This window comes from Biomphalaria glabrata, chromosome 18 (genome assembly GCF_947242115.1).
Source record: "Biomphalaria glabrata chromosome 18, xgBioGlab47.1, whole genome shotgun sequence".
Taxonomy (NCBI): domain Eukaryota; kingdom Metazoa; phylum Mollusca; class Gastropoda; family Planorbidae; genus Biomphalaria; species Biomphalaria glabrata.
Window position 1 is genome coordinate 370,498 of NC_074728.1, and position 20,846 is coordinate 391,343.

General features: G+C 34.3%; 2 protein-coding genes across 2 annotated transcripts; one reads left to right on the top strand and one right to left on the bottom strand.

The window, feature by feature from the left end:
• Positions 1–959: 959 nt before the first annotated feature.
• On the bottom strand, positions 960–1,727 carry LOC129923993 (uncharacterized). Its single transcript, XM_056017540.1, has one exon. The coding sequence runs from the start codon at positions 1,725–1,727 to the stop codon at positions 960–962; it is 768 nt and encodes a 255-aa protein (XP_055873515.1).
• Positions 1,728–3,501: 1,774 nt separating this feature from the next.
• LOC106069916 (uncharacterized protein MAL13P1.336-like) lies at positions 3,502–16,382 on the top strand. Its single transcript, XM_056017009.1, has 3 exons — positions 3,502–9,362; positions 13,949–14,009; positions 14,537–16,382. Exon 1 carries the CDS (start codon positions 4,325–4,327, stop codon positions 6,362–6,364), a length of 2,040 nt encoding a protein of 679 aa, XP_055872984.1. The 5' UTR covers positions 3,502–4,324; the 3' UTR covers positions 6,365–9,362; positions 13,949–14,009; positions 14,537–16,382.
• The last annotated feature ends 4,464 nt before the right edge of the window (positions 16,383–20,846 follow it).

Consider the following 20,846-nt stretch of genomic DNA (forward strand, 5'->3'; position numbering starts at 1 on the left):
CATTTTTTTGTGCCTTTCTGATGAGCTTGGAATGTTTGGCTGCATACTGGGTAAATGTAAGGCTGTGTGGATTTCTATTTTTCTTCTTTCAAGGCTTTTTTTTTTTCTTTATCCTTTGCAGTTTGTGCTTCTATTCTCATAGTGTGGTGTCCATATGCTCTATCATTTAGAGCTAAGCTTCATGGCATGCCTTCTATACACTGTCCATGTTTCAAAGTATAGAGAATTGTTGAGAGGAAAAGTCAGACTGACCTCTAGTTAAGTTTGTATGGTGATGGCTTTTCTGTGCCAGACACTTTTGGTCATTCTGTCTTAGCTATTTGGGAGTCTATGTCTAGGTATCATTATGTGTCAGAACCAAGTTTAAGCTTGACATTTTAAGTTCCTAAGTTAATTGATCAGCAAACCTTTCTTCTCTACTATATCATGTAATGTATGCTAAAAATGGTTGTTGTTTTTTTTTTCAATATGTAAACAAATATTTAGTGAGGACAAGACAGTTCAAATGTTTTTTTTTTGTTTTGAAGAAGACAGAAACTGCCACACAGTCTGCTCTGAACTCCCAAGAGTACTCCAAATTACCAGGTAAAAGTTTGTGATAGGATCTAGTAACTGTCGATTATTATGAACGAATAATAAAAGACTGGATATAACTTATAAGACATGAAATCAGCTGTTTAATCTAACGCCATATTGGTTGACAACAACTGTTACAAGGGATGTTACTCCCAAACACTGATTGGTGCAACCTATATAAAACACACATCAACATCCTTCCCTTTCTATAGCTAACAAAATACATATCAGAAATATTTGCAATGAAAATAACAAACATTAATAACTCATCATATTTTATAAATATTATAACAACTAAAAAAATAAAAATAAGTTTCAATTGAGAGTTTGACACATATAGAATAAATATTTCAACATGCATATTAATATTGTCATAAAAATTCTTAGTACATATCATAATCCCTATGCCACACATGTCTATTTGTTTCTCGAGTGCTAGTTCTTGTTGGCATATTTCTATCACAATTATTGTCTGGTACATGAGAAACTACTTCAGACTGTGATGCATGTTGAGAACAGTTATCAGAGAAATCTGGCCTTTCATTATCATCATCATCATCCAAGACATTCCCATCATAGACATCTGTGTCAGTGTCTTTCAAAATAGTTTTACTTGGCCTAATATGAAATATGTTGCATATGTAGAGTCCTCCATTATCTCCCTTGATCTTATAAGATCTTGGAGATGGATGTTCCCTGATCATTCCAGGATACCATCCAGTTTGACCTGGGTTTTGGTAATAAATAGTTTGCCCTAGATGGAGTTTTGGTAAATCCCAAGCTTGCTTATCATATTGTCTTTTTACTTGTCGTTTGTAATTCTCTTTCTTCTCAGCTACAACATGTTCACTTAAACACTTTGACGTGCTGGGAATCAATGTCTGAGGACTTCTTTTGAGGCACATTTCAGCTGGGCTAAATCCAGTACATTTCCGAGGTGTATTTCTGAGTTCCAGTAAAGCTTCATATGGATCATCACCATTATGATTAGTTTTCAGTATTAAATTCTTCATTAACTTTACAGCAGCTTCCGCCTTCCCATTTGTTCTCGGATAACCAGGATCTGATCTGATGTGATTGATGTTCCATCGCCTTGTGAATCTCAAAAACTCATTTGAACTAAATTGTGGACCTCCATCTGTTATTAACATTTTTGGAGCACCAAAACGAGCAAATTGTTGTCACAGTCCAGTTTTAGAACCACTGTGACATGATGTGACACTCAGTCACCCATTGTAATATTCCGTGCTGAGAACATGTGAATAAGTTAAAGGACTCTAAAATAAGGGTCAATGTTAACTAGTTAGTGAAGAACTCCAGCAGAGAGTGGATGTACGATTTTCTCTGTCTGTAATATGTACCTTAATGAATTTGATCTTATGTTAACTTGAGAGATTTCTTCGGACTTATATTGTGAACATTTCATTGATGTGATTACCTATTCTACATGGCATGAGCAGCCAGTATTTATTGGTTTATATTTTGTGACGGCTGAAGTCGCCAGTATATTTTGTGAATTATATTTTATGTATAATAAAATTATCGTCTGCTACAAGAGCATTTATTAATGTTTCGGAACGTTTGTGCTTGAAGAGTTCAGTACGCTAGTATACGCACGCACCTGCAAATATAGTGCGTATGAGAGAGTATCTACTTAAGGAACAATACCTACAAAACACGGACACATTCACGTCGTCACGCCTACAACTAAAACTAGGCAGCGACATTTGGTGGCCAGTAAAGGTGTCTTAAAAGACAAGTGAACCTGCACGTTCTCAACGGATCTCAATCGCCTCTATAGTAAACAGCGCAAGACTACACCTTAGACCGGTACTTTTTTCTCAAGATGGCGTCTAACTAAAGAAGGACCAAATCCAGCCTGCCCACAAGATCTACAAGGAAATCAAGGTATTTACAAGGCATTGCTGTCCAACCTGTAATCAAGCAAGCTATAAAACATCACTAGATCTATATTTGAACTCGGTGTCAAAACGCCACAGAACGCACTTGCCTGATCGCCACTGGCTAGACAAGATTCCAACACATGTTGAAATTCAGGTCATCTCTAACTAGATCTAGGTCATCATAAACTAGTTAGACATCAACACCAGTCACGCCATTACATGCAGATCGAATCATTCAAGTAACCTAAATAGCTTTGCCAAAGCTATTCTACATCTGCATGCTGAGATCCATTCAACTTAATCAACCCTGTTCCTAGATCTACCTGTGACACCTGTGTGAAACCGAAAGCAGAAGACGACTCTATTCCTAACTAGAGCTACAGGTGTTGTCTGAAAGAAAGAGCTATACCATTCAAGACATCGTTTGATGACAGATACACCGCTTCATCACTAGTGCTCGCCACTATTCATCATTGGCACACTCGCACCTTGACATGGTCGTACCATTCAGGTCTTGTAGAGAAATAGCTCTCAGCTGAGACATTCTCTTACTTATGGTCAATATTTTTTTTTCAGCATACTGATGGATATCCTGATTTGATGTTATTTATTTGGGCTACTTAGGAGTAATACATAGCCTAATATACAAGTAACTGTACAAGTTCTATCTTTCCAAGAACTGGATTATATTAATTTGAACTAACAGAAGCCCCTAGTAAGTAATTATCTTGGATTACCTAGTTGTGAACTTTCTAACCACTGTGGATTATTATTTTGGAGTTCTTGACAGAACTTGTATTAATTGTAAATTTGAGCATTTGAGCCATCTTATGGCATTGAACTGGATTATTTTTCTACTACCACTTTAATGCTCATAGTGACATGTATTCTTAAATTGGATTACTTATACATGGATTATTGAACCACTCAAGCTGTAATTGCATTTGACAAGCTACAAGAGAGAAGACGATTAAACTACACTAGTCAACAAGAGAAGAGTCTGTAAGTCATTATTAACAAATTAAATACATGCATATGATTATAAAGTACATGGATTTTGCTTTGATATAGCAGTAATTAAACTTGATTGTTAGTAGAGTTAGTAATTGATAACTCTTGGCATTCTTGTAGCCATATATTGATTTCATTTCTCTACGTGTTTTTTTGAGGGTGGCTGGAGAGGGACTATTTTATGAACTATCATAACAATAGGATCTATTAGGGTCTATCCTATTTGTTCTTTAACCTCTATAAGGCCCAATGCGTTTGAGGCTCTCCTTGTTGGTACGGAGGTCATAGAATATAGTGGGAAAATATTTATTTAGCTGTTGAGTCTTGTTTGTATTTCTGTCAGTGTACTTAATCTGTATCTATATTGTTGTTTGTTTAAAAGTCCTGTATCCATATATCTGTATTTCTCCTGTCACATTTCTACTTTTTATTAATTTCTTTAAAAGCAGACTGTGTTGTTCTCTATATTGTTTCTGTGTTTGTCCTTTTACTTATACTGTACATATATTTCTTTCTTTTACTAATTTACATTTTTTACTATTTTACTTTGGCACAACAGCACACATGTATAACATATGTTGATATTTATGACTATTGAATTTGAATAGTTTATAATTGAGTAACTAATGAGTAAATTTTGATCTAGATCGATACATTTGTTTGACAATTCTCATTACATTCTGTCATTACATTATAACCATTGATTGAAATTTTTTATTATTGTATAATACACACATGTAAAATAATTGACACACACTGTATTAATAAGCATAACACAGTACATTCTTCCTCACTTAATTAACTAATTATTTTGAGCACACAAAGCATTAAACATGTCTTCCTATGACAAAATTTTAGAACTAGTGAAAGTCATGGAACTAGAAGGGGATGAGAAAAAGGAATTTATCAAAAAAGAATTAGAAAAGGCTGAAAAGAGAGAAAGGGAGGAAAGAGATAGGGCTGATAAAGAAAAAGAGAGAATAGAAAAGGATAAAGATAGGGAAGAAAGAGCTGCTGAAAGAGCTCATCAAAAAGAATTAAAAGAACTAGAAACTAAACAAAGAGAAAGCCAGGACAAAGTAGAGTTAGCCAAACTAGAAGCTGCCAAAACAAATCCCAACATTATAACCCAACAGTCTACAACAAAGCCATTCATCTCTAAATTCCATAAATACAATTCAAAAGATGAAACACTTGAAAACTATTTAGTCCAATTTGAGCATATTGCCTCAACTTATAATCTTAACAATGAGGACATGGCCAAACACCTACTAGCAAACTTGTCGGGAGAACCCCTCAACATCATTTCCACTTTAACTGTAGACCAAAAGAAAGACTATGCGGCAGTAAAGACTAGATTACTAGAGCACTTCGGGAAAAATTCAGACTTCTATCGTAAGCTGTTCAGGGACACTAAATTGAAAAAAAATGGGGACTTTAGTAGAATAATATTCGACATGAGGACTAATATGATAAAATGGTTAGAGCTAGCAAAATGTGACATCAAGGACCCGACACAAATCCTAGACATGCTACTTATTGACAATGTCCTCAACAACGTGACAGACTTGGTATTTACTTTCCTTAAAGAAAAAAAGATCAAGACAGAGACTGAACTGATAACGAATCTAAATTTATTTAAAGACAGTCACCCTGGACACACCATTGACAAAAGAGACCTATACCAACTTGCAGCCACAGCAACAACATCCAACAACAACAACAATGATAAATACAAATGGTCTAACACCAAGACTTGTTTCAATTGTGGGAGAAGAGGTCACGTGAAAAACCAATGCAAAGCTCCCATAAACTACAATAACAATTATAGGTACAGAAGCTACACTAATTTCTACAACCCAAACAGCTATAAGCACAATAATAATTACAATAATAGACCATATAGACCACACCAGAGTGCAAGTCCCAATGAAAGAAGAAATTTTACAAACAGTTACCAACACAATAACTATAATAGAAACAACAGACAATCTAGAAGGGACCAATTTAACTACCACACAAACAACCACCCAAACAACTACAATAGCGGAAATAGAAACAATAGAAACAACAATGGCAATAACACCAACACCCATAGAGAGGAAAATGTAGCCTATATGCAATCAAATAAGTCCAAAATAAAAGTCTTTCCATCCTATGTCAATTCTAAAGAAGTAGGATCAATTCGTGACAGTGGAGCCACGGCAATAATAGTTAAAGCCTCTTTAGTTGAACCAGGACAGTATCTGGAAGATACAGTAAAAGTGACCTATGCAAACATACAAAAATGTGATATTTGCAAGACCGCTAAAGTCCTAATAGAATCACCCTGGATTACAGGAGAACTAGAAGCCATAGTCATGGACACCCCAGCACAAGATCTAATAATAGGCAATGTAGAAGGTGTAAAAGATCCAACACTAGAAGAAGTTATGCAATGGGCGGAAGATAGACAAAAGTATTCCCTATTCAAACATGAGGCATTATTAGTTGAAACTAGATCACACAAAAAAATAACACCAGAAATAGAATGCCCCACTGTATTACTTAATGAAATAGGCATAACTAGGGAGGAACTAATAGCTATGCAGAAAAATGACACCACAATACAAGACCTCTTAAGCAAAGATTATAACAAGATAAATTTAAATAACCACCATATAGAAATTAACAACTTAGCCATTAGATACAACAGGAAAGAAAACTGTACTAGACTTCAAATCCTGATCCCTAAAACTTTAAGAGCTAAAATATTAAATATGGCACATGATGACCCCACAGCAGGACACTTAGGAAAAAAAAAAGTATATACTAAGATAGCCAACAAATTCTTCTGGCCAAAGATGGGAAAGGACATTAAGAACTATATGTAAACAGTTGCACAGAATGTGCCAAACAAAAAACAGTGACTAGAGCCCTATTAGAAAAATCAGATAAATCTCACTATTTTTGGGACAAAATTGCCATGGACATAATGGGACCCCTAACTACCAGCAGTAAAGGGAATAAATATATTTTGGGTATCATTGACATGTCCACTAGATGGGCAGAGGCATTTCCTCTAAAAGATATAAAGGCTATTGACATATGTAATTGTTTAAAAACACTTTTTCTTAAATTTGGATTCCCTAATAAGTTACTGTCAGACAATGCATCAAACTTTAAGTCCCACCTTAACCAGGCATTTGCAGAAATGACTAACATCCACCTCGTCCATAGCACTATCTACTCACCACAGGGAAATGGAGTCATAGAGAAATGGAACAGAACTGTAAAACAGATGATATATAAGCTAGAAAGAGACTCAATGAGTACCTGGGACCAGACTCTTAGCTATGCTATATTTGCCTACAACACTAGCATCCATGAAACCACCAAATTCAGCCCCTATGAGCTTGTATTTAACAGAAAACCTAAAGGACCGTTAGAGTTATGGGCCGACAACATGTTAAACTTAGAGAACTTAGAACAGTACCATCCTTTGATAATTCAGACCAAACAACAGCTTAGACAAGGAATAAAACTAGCAGAGATAAACATGGACAAAAATCTAGAAAGGCATAGGAAAATAAAAAACAGAAATAGAAAACTAAGAACACTAAATGTAGGTGACCAAGTTTTTGTTAAGATAGAAAACAAACACTGTAAAGATAAGAATGAGTGACCATTTAAAGTTATGGAGAGAATTAATAACAAAGTGTACATCATTGATAAAGATGGTAGAGAATGCAAACTCAATATTGATAAACTTGTTAAATTGGATAAGAGACAAATAACTGACACAGATATAATTGAACTTGATGTAGAAACCAAACACAACATACAAGAACATATAGCAAGCACCATAAACACCACAAACAACAGTAGTCCAAATATTGAAAATGATATGTTACAGAATTTGACAGTTAAATATAGTGATGTAATTACACAAAAGCTAGGATGTACCAATCTGATAGAACACACAATAAAACTCAACAAAGCACTACCAACTAAGACAAAAGCCTATAGTATCCCCAAAGCATACGAGGACCTAGTTAGAACAGAAATGACCAACTTAATCAAAGATGGGAAGATAGAGAGATCAGAAACATGTAAATATGCATCACCCATGGTCATTGTAAAAAAGAAAGACAGTGGAGTAAGAATCTGCTGTGACTTTAGAGAAATAAACAAATGCACAATCATAGACCCAGAACCCCTACCAGACACTGACAGTATAATTACAACTTTAAGTAAATCATCCCTATTCACAACAATGGACTTAAACAGAGGCTTCTGGCAGATTAAAATGGACCCTGACTCTAAGGAATATACTGCATTCAAATGCACTATGCCAGGCCTAGAAGGTATCTATGTCTGGAATGTCATGCCATTCGGCTTAATAAATAGTACAGCCACATTTCAGAAATGCATGTCAAAATTATTAGAAGGCATAAATAATGTATTGTCTTATGTAGATGACATTTGTGTTTTCACCAACTCACAACAGGAACACATTCATGTACTAGAGCAAATATTTTCAAGACTAAGAACACACAACATGACATTAGCCCCCAAGAAATTAAACCTAGCCAAGCCTGAAATCCAATTCTTAGGATATTGCATTACCAATGACAAAATCACACCCACTGAAACAAACCTAACAAAGATTAAAAACATAAAAGAACCTAGGACTAAGAAAGACATGAGATCATTATTAGGACTTTGCAACTTTTATAGAAAGTTCATTCCAAATTATGCACAGATAATTGAACCCCTTGTTGAATTTACTAAAAAGAAGCATGGAAACACAATTTGTATGGATGAAAAAAGTAGACTAGCATTAAGCAACTTAAAAGATAAATTTAATGAGAAACTAGAATTAGCCAGTATTGACCCAACATCAACAATATCACTATACACTGATGCCTCCAACACTGGTATTGGGGCATGCTTACTACAGCAAAGAGAGTCATTTTTTAAGCCAATAGTACACATCAGTAGAACACTATCTGAAACAGAAAGAAAATACTCAGTGATTGAAAAAGAATTATTAGCCATTGTATGGTCAGTTGTAAAACTCAAGAATTACTTGTTAGGAAGATTTTTCAGCATTAAGTGTGATCATAAACCATTACTGGCACTAAAAAGAAAAGAGCTAAAAAATGACAGGATAAACAGATGGACACTCATTCTCTCAGATTACAAATTTGACTTACAAAGCATTCCAGGACATGAAAATGTAATAGCTGACTTTTTATCCAGATACATAATACATGAAAATGAAGCAAGTGATAATAATGACATTAAACACATCAGCCAGGACATTCTGATAGAGTAAATAAGCAGTACAAATCACTTAGAAACAAGTAGTAGTAGTCAACTAAGTCAAATTAACATTCTACACATTTTTCAAATAGGTCATGACACTTTATTGTTACACTTTTCTTTTGGGTCATGATGACATTTATGCTTATGATCAATAACAGATCATCTATTTACTCATTGTATTTTATTGTCAACTTGTAATATGACAAATACCAGATGTGTTTATTTTGTGTGTATATATTGTACTTTATTACTGATCATGCACAGCAATGTAAACAATGAGATGTAAACAACAGTGAACTACTTGAACTGTTGACCTAAATTTTTTTTCATAACTCAAAGATGTAAATATTGTCTAAAATTTTTTACATACCTGAATACTACAATGAATGTTTATAAACATGGAAATTTGTTTACTATTGTACTTCAATACTACACTCAGACTATTTATAGTAGCCTTATGCAAGGTCAACCTTGAACTGGATTGACATGTCTCTAATTTTTTTTATTTTTCTTGATGATGGCAAAACTTAGAATAATATTTTGACACAGCACATCACAATTGTAAATAAACATTAATTTTTTTCTGTAATCATTTTGAGTAAATTTACTCAGTGTGTCAAATGATACACATTGATAATGTTGTGCATCTACAATTATAGTAAAACATTGGATGTGGTATAACTTATATATTTTTTTCCTTTTTTATATTGATTAGCATGTGATTGCATGTACAAATTTTTTCAGTACAAATGTATGCATAAAGCTATTAACACTTGATGGAGGTACTTTTCATTACAATTAGTGTGATATTTCAGTGATTTTGCTCTCAGTGAATTAAGTATATAAATGATTATACATTTTGGACTCAGTAATTTATATGATGTTATACATAATTACTAAGATTATATAAGATGATATGAGCAATTGAAGTGAACTTACAGCATTTCATGGAATAAGGTACTAAGCTCATATATATATTTGTACAGTGATATTGATGTAAAATATACTTGTCAAAGATTTTTGGTCAAAAATCTTTTTGGAGTGTGGGGCGTATGTCACAGTCCAGTTTTAGAACCTCTGTGACATGATGTGACACTCAGTCCCCCTTTGTAATATTCCATGCTGAGAACACGTGAATAAGTTAAAGGACTCTAAAATAAGGGTCAATGTTAACTAGTTAGTGAAGAACTCCAGCAGAGAGTGGATGTACGATTTTCTCTGTCTGTAATATGTACCTTAATGAATTTGATCTTATGTTAACTTGAGAGATTTCTTCGGACTTATATTGTGAACATTTCATTGATGTGATTACCTATTCTACATGGCATGAGCAGCCAGTATTTATTGGTTTATATTTTGTGACGGCTGAAGTCGCCAGTATATTTTGTGAATTATATTTTATGTATAATAAAATTATCGTCTGCTACAAGAGCGTTTATTAATGTTTCGGAACGTTTGTGCTTGAAGAGTTCAGTACGCTAGTATACACACGCACCTGCAAATATAGTGCGTATGAGAGAGTATCTACTTAAGGAACAATACCTACAACACACGGACACATTCACGTCGTCACGCCTACAACTAAAACTAGGCAGCGACAATTGTCCTTTTAATTTTCTAATCACATCTTGTGATGTTGTTGTTGAAAGATAATCATACTCAGTAAAATTAGAGTAATAATCAACAGTAATTAGATACCGTCTTCCATCCACTTCCATCAGGTCAGCCCCAACTTTTTCCCATGGAACATTTCCTTCATCATGTTGTATAAGTGTTTCTCTCTGGTTCATAGGTTTTCTTTCTTGACAAGCAGTGCATGTCTGCCATCTGCTTTATTTCATCAGCCATGCCTGGCCAGAATATCGTCTGTTGGGGCCTCCTCATCATTCCATCATATGCAATGTGTGCTGTGTGCAGGTTTTTCTTCATTTCTTGACGCATACTGAAAGGTATGACTATTCTTTCTCCTTTCAAAATTACTCCATTACTAAGTCCCAAAGTATCAGCAAAATCAAAATATGTTCTTATCATGTTGTCTAAATCTTGTTTTCTTTGAGGCCATCCATTCATAATTTGCTTTGATAATTTATTTAATGTGTCATCTAAGTCTGTTTCTTGTTTTATTCTTTCTAATAATGGATCCGGTATGTCCACAACTTGTGTCTGGCATATGTTAAAAACTTCATCTTGCTTCTCTTCTTGATTGCACAGTGATAATGTGTCAGCAATGTGTAAACTGTTTCCTTCTACCCACTGAAATGAGAAATCATAACGATTGCTCCTTAACATCAAGTTTTGTAATCTTCTTGGAGCCTGGTTTAGAGGCTTCCTTAAGATGTTTGCAAGTGGCTTATGATCATTTATTATTATGACATGTCTTCCAAATGTATATTGATTAAATCTTTCTAGCCCAAAAACCACGGCAAGTAGTTCTTTTTCAATGAGCCCACCGTTTTTCAGTTGGTGTCAATGCTCTAGAGGCAAATTCTATTGGTTGTCCTTCTTGCATTAGTACAGCTCCAAGTCCATGTTGACTACTGTCCACTTGTATTTCCAGTTTCTTGTCAGGGTTGTAGAATATAAAAACTGGAGTATTGGTAATCATTGTTTTTATCTTGTTGAATGCCTCTTCACATTTTTCAGTCCATCTAAAATTGCAATCTTTCTTTGTTAGTTCTCTTAATGGTTGAGACACTTCGGCTAGATTGTTAAAAAATTTTGACAAATACTGCACCATTCCACATAATTTTCTTGCTTCCTGGCTATTTTCTGGTTTCTTCATTTCCAGAATAGCTTTGATCTTCTTTGTGTCAGGCCAGGCTTTATGCCTTGTGCACTAATGCAGTGTCCCATGAAACTTATCTGGTCTTGTTTCTATACTGTTTTCGTTTCATTTGATTTAATGCGTTTCTCTTTGCATCTCTCTCTTAATCTCTTCAGTTTGTCAGAGTGATCTTTTTCTGCTTCTTCTTTGGACTGACCACATCCCACAATCACAATATCATCAGCCACATTAATGCATCCTTCTAATCCTAACAATGCTTCTGTTAACTTCTTCTGGAATATTTCTCCACTTACACTTAGTCCAAAAGGAAGTCTTGACCATCTGTACCACCCATATGGTGTGATCATGGTTGTTAGTAGACTAGACTTTTCATCTAGACGTACATGCCAGTAAGCCTCCTTTACGTCTAATTTAGAAAATATTTTAGCATTTAGGAACTGTGGCATTACAGCTTCCATAGTTGGTAACTTAAAATGTTCTCTTTTTAAAGCAGTGTTTAGATGTCTTGGTTCAATGCAGATCCTTAAATCCCCATTTGGCTTTTGAACCACAGCCATCTGGCTGACCCAATCTGTTGGTTCATTTACAGGAATTAATATTTTCCTTTTTACTAATGTCTCTATTTCTGCTTCCACTTTCTTTTGAAATGCAAATGGTATATTACGACAAGGTGATACCACCGGAGCTATGTTCTCATTGATAGTTAATGATGTTTCACCTAAATCTCCCAGATGACAATCCATTGTGTTTACTTGTGATATGAATCTATCTTCATTTAATGTGATCAGACTTAAACTATGGCATGTTTTACGGCCTAATAAGGATTGATAGTGGTTCTCTACAACTGTGAATGTTAACAAATAATTCTTTTTGTTTTTAGGATTTGTTATTATTAAGTTAGCAGTGCCCTCGGTTTTTAATTTGGAATTATTTCATATTGTTAATGTTTGAACACTCTTCTTAATTTGTGTCTTTTTAACGTATTTCTTACATATAATGTTAACATCTGCTCCTGTGTCCAGTTGAAATCTTATTTGTTGACTATTTATCATGAATAGTGCTGTCATTCTGACCCTATTTATGTTTAACACATTAATTGAGTTTAATTGTTCCTCTTGGTCAAATTCATCCATTGCATTATGCATATGTATTTTATTCTTAGTCTTACACTTAACTGCAAAATGATTTTTGCCTTTGCATTTATTGCAATTTTTTCTCCAAGCTGGGCATGCTGTTCTGTTCACTGCATGTCTGCCTCCACAAAACCAGCAATCTATTACGTTGTTTCTGTTGTCATTTTTCTTCTGTTCTATCTTATCTCTCTTCACAACAGTTTCCTTATTTATCTCTGCCAATCCTTTTGCAGTTTGCTTGTATGTTTGGCATATCTCTATGCACTTCTTCAAGGTAAGATCATCGTGATTCAGTAATCTCTCCTGCAATCTTTTCTCCACAGCGAATATAATCTTGTCTCTAATCATTCTATCCTTTTCTTTAAAATTACATTTTTCAGTCTGAGCTCTAAGTTGCATAATGAACACATCACAAGATGACATCTTTTCTATGTTCCAAAATCTGAAACTTTCCAGAACTTCATTTTTTCTGGGGTTGTAATAGTCGTGTAATTTCTTTAGTAATATTTGCGGGTCATTTACGTCTTCATTCTCATCATGCTGCAACTGCTCACAAATCTCTTGGGCCTGAGGTCCAGCACAATGTAATATTATTGCTTTTTGTCTGATTTTAGGTTTTTCTTCAGCTTCTATTGCTAACAGTAACAGTTCCACGTGTCTTCTCCATTGGCGAAAGTTTTCACTGACATTACCTTCAGTCACTTTTAACTCTGTTGGTGGTTTAAGTAGACCTTCTGCCATCTTCCACGAAAACTTCACTATAGTATATTTACCGTAACTGAATAACCCCGAGCCTCTCTATATATATTTAATAATATTCTAGACTGAGACTCTGGAATCTACTAGATTCTAGATCTACTCTTTAGATCTTTTTTTTTTTTTAAATTTAACTAGATTTATATCACTGATATAAATCTAAATATAGTTCTTGTTACCGCTGCCACCATGTTGATTATTATAAACGAATAATAACAAGACTCTGGATATAACTTATAAGACATGAAATCAGCTGTTTATGAAATCAGCTGTTTAATCTAACGCCATATTGGTTGACAACAACAGTTACAAAGGATGTTACTCCCAAACACCGATTGGTGCAACCTATATAAAACACACATCAACAGTAACTATAATATATTTGTAAAGTTAACAATAGCTCTAATATAAGTGTTTGTATAAAATTATGCAATGACATTTTAACATGAGTTGTAAATTGTTTTTTTTTTAAGGCCCCTTCATATGTTGACCTAACAAAGTCAAAGTTGCCAAGGAGAGTTGAGTAAATAGAAGGTTTGTGAATAAACATTTATATAAGTTGTTTATAGACATATTTTACTATCTTGCCCTGGATGTGGCAAAATATGTAGGACACAGCTGGGGCTGTGTAGCCACGGGAAATACTGCATTCCTCGCTAATCTTCGGACTCTTAAGACAAGCCTTATTATTACTGGCTTACAAAAATGGAAGAGCTGCTATTAGTTTTGTGTGGTAGTATGACCATCTGACTGTCATGTTTAGATCTCAAAAACTAGAAAAACTGATTTTATGGTATTTTGCAACTTGCTAAGTTTATATTCAACAACTAATAATTGCCTTGTCATAAGGAGTCCTTTTTTTAATCTTAAGTATCTAATCAGTTTTCTGTAAAAACTTTTCTTTTTTTTCTGTTATCTTTGAAAGATTCTAATTTGTTGAATCTGGGAAGAAATGGGCATATTGAATGGTTATCATTATGATAGTGTCAAGATGTATTTAATAATTATATACAATTCAAATAGCTAGTAACTAATTACATATTTGTATCATTATTTTTCAGCGCAAAAGTTTCATTTATTAACTTTTAAAGCAATAACACAGTTGAATGTTCAAGTATCCACCAGACAGATGAATGTTCAAGTATCCACCAGACAGATGAATGTTCAAGTATCCACCAGATAGATGAATGTTCAAGTATCCACCAGACAGTTGAATGTTCAAGTATCCACTAGACAGATGAATGTTCAAGTATCCACCATTTCATTAATTATCATATTTCTCTTTTAGGAAAATGTTTCTGTTTTCACTTTATTTTATTTTGTACCAGTCTATTATTTTGTACCATTAAAAATTTATATTTTATGTTAGTAAAAAAGATGTTTGAAATTTTGTAGCAAAATTTAAAAAAAAAATCTCCTCTATATATATTAAAATAGTAATTTACTCAACCTTGGAATCCTATCACTGAACTGGGAAAGCTAGCTTTGATTGTTTTTGTTGTTGTAAATATCCATATGGATAGTGTGTATATTATGCAAAGGTTGATTATTAGCTGTTAAGGTTGGAATTTTCCTTTTTTTAATTTTTACATGATTTCAATGTTAAATACCACTGTAGTTGTCTTTCTGATAATGATGCTATGATGTGGTCTTGGTATATTTTTTCTGTGATTAGATGTTGTAACATATAGATATTGACAATCTACAAAGTTTATATACAACCAAGTTCATACATTAATCTATTTCACAATCATACAAACTATAAACTGCGTAAAGCTTTTGTTATTATTAAAAATATAAACTGTAAAGTATTGGATGCTAAAATGCATTTGAATTGATTCTTCCCGAGCTATACTTTATTGCTTCTTCATTTTGTGTGTGCACAATCTATTGAATTAATAATGTAATTTTTTGTGAGATGATTTGTGTTGGTCACATGTATAAGTCATTAGTTTCTATCATGATTTTTTAAAAAGTATTTGTGTAAAACCACAGAGGTTTCATTAAATTTGTACTTTATTAATTTTTTATTTTAAATTTTTGTTAAGTTTTAATTTTACTTACAAGCTGAATTTGTATACATAGCTATGATTTGATTTGATGGAATTCTTCTTTTTATAAAATTTTACATGGTCTAAGGTTTTTGAGTTCATTGAAGCTTTTTTTCAAAACTGTCTGAAGAGTTGAACTGAAGGCTTGTGAAACAATAGGCCAGCAAAAAATAATTAAAGCTTCCTCTCACCAGCCTGACTGAAATGATTTTTCTGTCTGGAAGAGATCCTACTTGGTGTCTGTATCACACTACTATTTCCAATGCTTCAGAAGCTCCAGACACGGGGGCTAGAGATTGGCAGACTGCTAAGCACACCAAGAACTCCTGCCATCTTCCTGCTCTTTACCACACTCAACAATCCCCATTGCATTTGTGAAACAGAATGTTGGGATTGTTGACATGGTCATAAAGACTCTCTTCCCAACCAAGACTTGAGCAATGCTTTTCCATTCCTAATGAAGTCTTGTTTTCTTACTTCCTTGAAGCCTAATTGTTTTGACCCAGGGGTGGGGGGGCACTATGTTGTAGACTGGGATGTTTGCTTTCTGACAGCATTGTAGAATAATTATATTGTAATAAAATATTTTTCAAATAAAAAAATTAAATGAAACAAAACCTACATCTTGGCTATTAAAATCCAGGTTAATACTGCTATTTGTTATATAATGTATGTGTCACTGTCATGAGATGTATACATTGGATGCTTACATAAACATTGGTTTTGTGAAACATCAGTCAATTGTATTTATGACCCTACTCTAAATGGCCTAGAATGTTGAACACAAGAGTACCAGTTCAATGTTAGAGAAAATAATAGTAAGTAGGGGAGACAATAAAAGAGTTTTAATATGTTCCATCTTCTTGTTTAGTCCACTTTTGTGAATTATAGTTGAAGTTTAATTGTGTTTAATCATATTAGCCACCCAACTCTATTGTAAAAATCGTATTATACAATGCAACTTTTATCTACAGATAATGACCCTGTAAGAAGGTAAAGTACCACAATGACCAACCAGCGTTACTTTCCCCAACTACTGTCTGGTGCCCAATAGATTTGGTTGGACTCTCAGGCATCATTCTATGGCCTCCTATGGATCATCTCGGTGAGATGAATGCCTGGGCATTAGCTGTGGTTGGAACGATGTTGCCCACACATCAGTTCCTCCCTCTCCATGCAGCTGATGTATCCAAAGGAACGGCAGTGCCGATACAGTTTGGGGTTAGCGGCATCGCAGGTTCTGCCAGAGTGTAGCACTGGGTGCTGCAAACTGCCTTAGGGTCGCCAGCTCCTGATTTTTCCTCAGGGTTGACTCCCGAAGCCTTTTCCATGATTGGGTATAGCTGCAAAGCAACAGAGGTTTGAATTCAGAGTTTTCCTTCTCCTAGGTGGGTAGCCAGCAAGGTTGTCATAGCCGGAAGTGGTAATGGATGAAAGCACTCCACTACCTATAAAATTCTTCCAAATGGCATGCATCTCGAATAGCCTCTGACAACCAGTCCAACTCATGGCCTTCATGTGTGGCTCAGATATTGAGTCCGGCGGAACTGTTCTCACTAACAGGAGAAGGGGCAAAGGCGAGTAACTGGCACCTTAACCAGTAAGCTTCGGGCAGGAGGGGCTCAGGCATCGTAAGAATCAAAGATCCCATTCTTCAGCAACATTTGAACCCTTAGATCCCCTCAGTTTGGAAGACAAGCACTTAACCTCTCACCCACAGCATCCCAAAGTTAAAATTTATTTAGCATAAATATTTAAATGTCTAGATCCTCTGTTACTATTTGCAGCACGTTTTTCAGCATTATTACACAAGAAATGCTCAAATCTTATTGATTTAAGCAAGTACTTATATATACAATGCAGCCATTGTAATAGTAATTAGAAGCCTAATTTTACAAACTTGAATGACAGCAATTTGGTTTGGAACCTAATTGTCTAAATTTTTAAAAATATATTTTTGTTTTAAATAAGCTCAAGACATGCCAACCTATTTACCCAAAAAATTATTTCTGTACACTTAATTTTTGAAGAATTATTTTCATAATGCTTTCTAGTGTCTTTATCAATTGATATTAAGCCACATCTGGGTACTGTTCATGCATTGCTTTTTAATGCCCTGAGTATCAAGCACACTGATCTAGTTCATTCATGTTCAGATTCTATTAGCTACCCTACTAGATGAAATGCCCATACTCATTCCCAGCTATCCTGCAGGAGGTTTGGGATGCAACAATTGCAAAGGAACATGCAGATGTAACAAATTACTGACAAAAGTAAAAACCACACTGACAACATATTTAATAAGAAAGATACCATGATTTAATAAGTTGAAATAAAACATCAAACAATGATTCACTTAAGTTTAAAATCAGATCAGTGAGTAAACACAAGTTCTGTACTGATTCTCTAGTAGACATTTCTATCAAGCTACAATTGATTTCATTGTAAGTCATGTAGCAAGGAGTTGCACTAGATTTGGCATAGGCTTTGATGACTTTATTTACTGCTTCCAGAAAATCTTTCTCTGTAGCCATCTTCCTATGAACCCTGATAGCAAACATTCCAGCTTCTGTGCCAACACAACGAATTTCCGCTCCTATTGATAAAAGCAAATAAAAAAGTAAAAATAAAAAAAAAAACAATAGACCTCTTTTGTTTTTTAACCAATGCATTAACAAACAAATGATTAATTCAAAACTTAGAAAAAAAGCATAAAAACACAGACACTATGGAGTCACTATCAAAATAATCAGTATGACAAGATTCTTAATAAATACTATTCAGATTTATTTCTCTTATAACCACGGCATGGGGCTCAGCAGCCCAAACCAACCTAAGAAAAATAGACAAGGTTCAAAATATTGGTCTAAGGATAATGACAGGAGCAATGAAAACAACACCCATAAGAGCTATGGAGAAAACCGCTGCACAAAAACCATCTCAAAAGGACCAATTTCATACAGGAATCTCTAAGCCTAAAAAAGAAACACCAACTTGAAAAAATTACTCTGGAATCCTCAATAAACTATAATGAATCTCCACCCTGGGACGAAAGCCCTCTTCCTACTATAAGGGACCATATTGAAAACATAAAAAGAAAATCTGTTAACAGACCAACAGAGCTCAAGGAAATAGTGAACTGTTTTCTACATACCAATTACCCTAGCAATCAGTGGATCAGATTTTACACGGATGGCTCATCCCATAAAGCCACCACAAATGGAGGAGCTGGAATACTTATCAAATGGCCAGATGGAGGAAAACTAGAAAAATCCATTGCAACTGGAGAGCTCTCGGACAGTCACCGAGCAGAAAGGGAAGCACTAGCACTAGCTGCTACCATGCTAGCAAATCATCCAAGTTCCCCACAAAGTCAGATTGTGTTTCTAACCGATGCGAAAACAACCCTCCAAAGGTTGCAAAACTCTGATTCCTCTTATATTAAACACCTCAGAACAGCACTTACAAAGCTCAACAACAACAGCAAAAAAACTGTTATCAATGGATACCAGCTCATATACAACTAGAAGAAAATGAGAAGGCTGACACACTCGCCAAGAGTGGGAGAACCAACTCACAAATAAACTCTGCACTCTATCCAGAAGAAATGAAGAAATTAATTGTAAATAAAATAAATGAGAAATGGACGAGCTCTCATCCAAATCACAAGAAAGATGACGCTTACTATAAGCTATCCCGACAAGACCAACGTCTTTTGACTCAGGACTGGACACAACAGAATGCGACAACACATATAACGCAAGCTCAAAATTGGAACTAGTCATATGAACACTCCAACATAACAATGAGAACGAAGAAGAAGAAGAAGAATTTCTCTTTTAATGTAAGTTGATTCAAATGGAAATCTAGGTTTACTTCTGTATACCATTATCAAGAGTAGATGAGAAGACATTAACATTAAGAGTGTTTGTTGAGAGGAAAGAACATAGTTTGTGAGAGAATTAAATTTGTAAACAATAACGATCATTGTGGTAACTACATTATGATGAATACACAGTTTTTAAAGCTAATGTACATTAAAATGAAGTAATTGCTATCATACATAAATTTGTCAATAATAGAAATAGTATCAAGTATTAGATTGCAGAGTGAAAGTATAAACTTGAATGGAAGAAAGAGAAAGTAGTCAAGTCTAAACATCAAAGTATGACTAGGAAAATCTCAATGTAATGTCTCAACACCAAATATGACTAGCAAAGTCTCATCTCAACATCAAATAGGATTAGGAAAGTCTCACTGTAATATCTCAACATTAAATTTGAGTACTTCTTTGAACCCAGCTTGGTAAAATAGTTTTAATAGCTCTAATAACTTGCAATCAGGCAACTGATTGTTGGCTTAAAAGGCTAAAAGGCAGCCATAAATGTTTTGTAGTCATTGATTGTCATATGGTTAGGGTTAGTGAATGTTTTATATAGTGGCTGATTATAAGCTTTCAATAAAGTTTCACTACTTTGCATTTTAAGGGTTCTTATTTAGGATTTTAATGTATTAATCTGGAGTCATTTAATTTTTTACCAAATAAATACCCTTGCTCTTTCCATTCACTACAAGGTATTCCTTTATTTTTTTAATTATTTTTTTATAGAGCGCATCTTTCATGCTTATAACATGCTCATGGTCTAATCTCTTTTAGTGGAAACTTGGAGTAAAAAGGTTTCTGTACTGCATTTAGAGGCTCAGCAAACACAACTAAGCTCAAGTAAGATTTGAGCTCAAGCCCCATTGATAGGGAGCCAAGAGATTTTATCCAAAACAGCTACACATCCCACTTCTTTTAACATTGTTAATTACCCCATAAATATAAACATAATAATGTGAATACATACCTGTACTGTTTGGGCATAATCTAGCCAGCAGCTCATAACGAATATCTTTCTCTACACTCATAGATCTAGCATGTATTTTACATATATGTGTACGGCCCTGCAAAATGATAAGTGTTATGTAATAATTCATGAAATGTTTATATTCAATGAAAAAAAGTTATAACAAATAAAAAGTTGTAGTAACAAAGAAAAACTAAACATTTAATTTTCTGAAGACAGGTATTTTAATTTCGGGATCTTTAGCATACCTCGGAGTCCACCCAGCTCTAATGGGTACCTAATATAAGTTAGAGAAAAAGAAAAGCCAGTTGGTCATTGTGCTGGCGACATGACAACCTTGTTAACCATAGGCCAGAGAAACAGACCTTTTCATCATCTGCCAATAGACTTTATTTTACTTTTTAGAAAGCTAATGCTTCCAATTAATGCAGTTTAGTTCATAGCCAATTGATAAATCTAAAAAAAATATT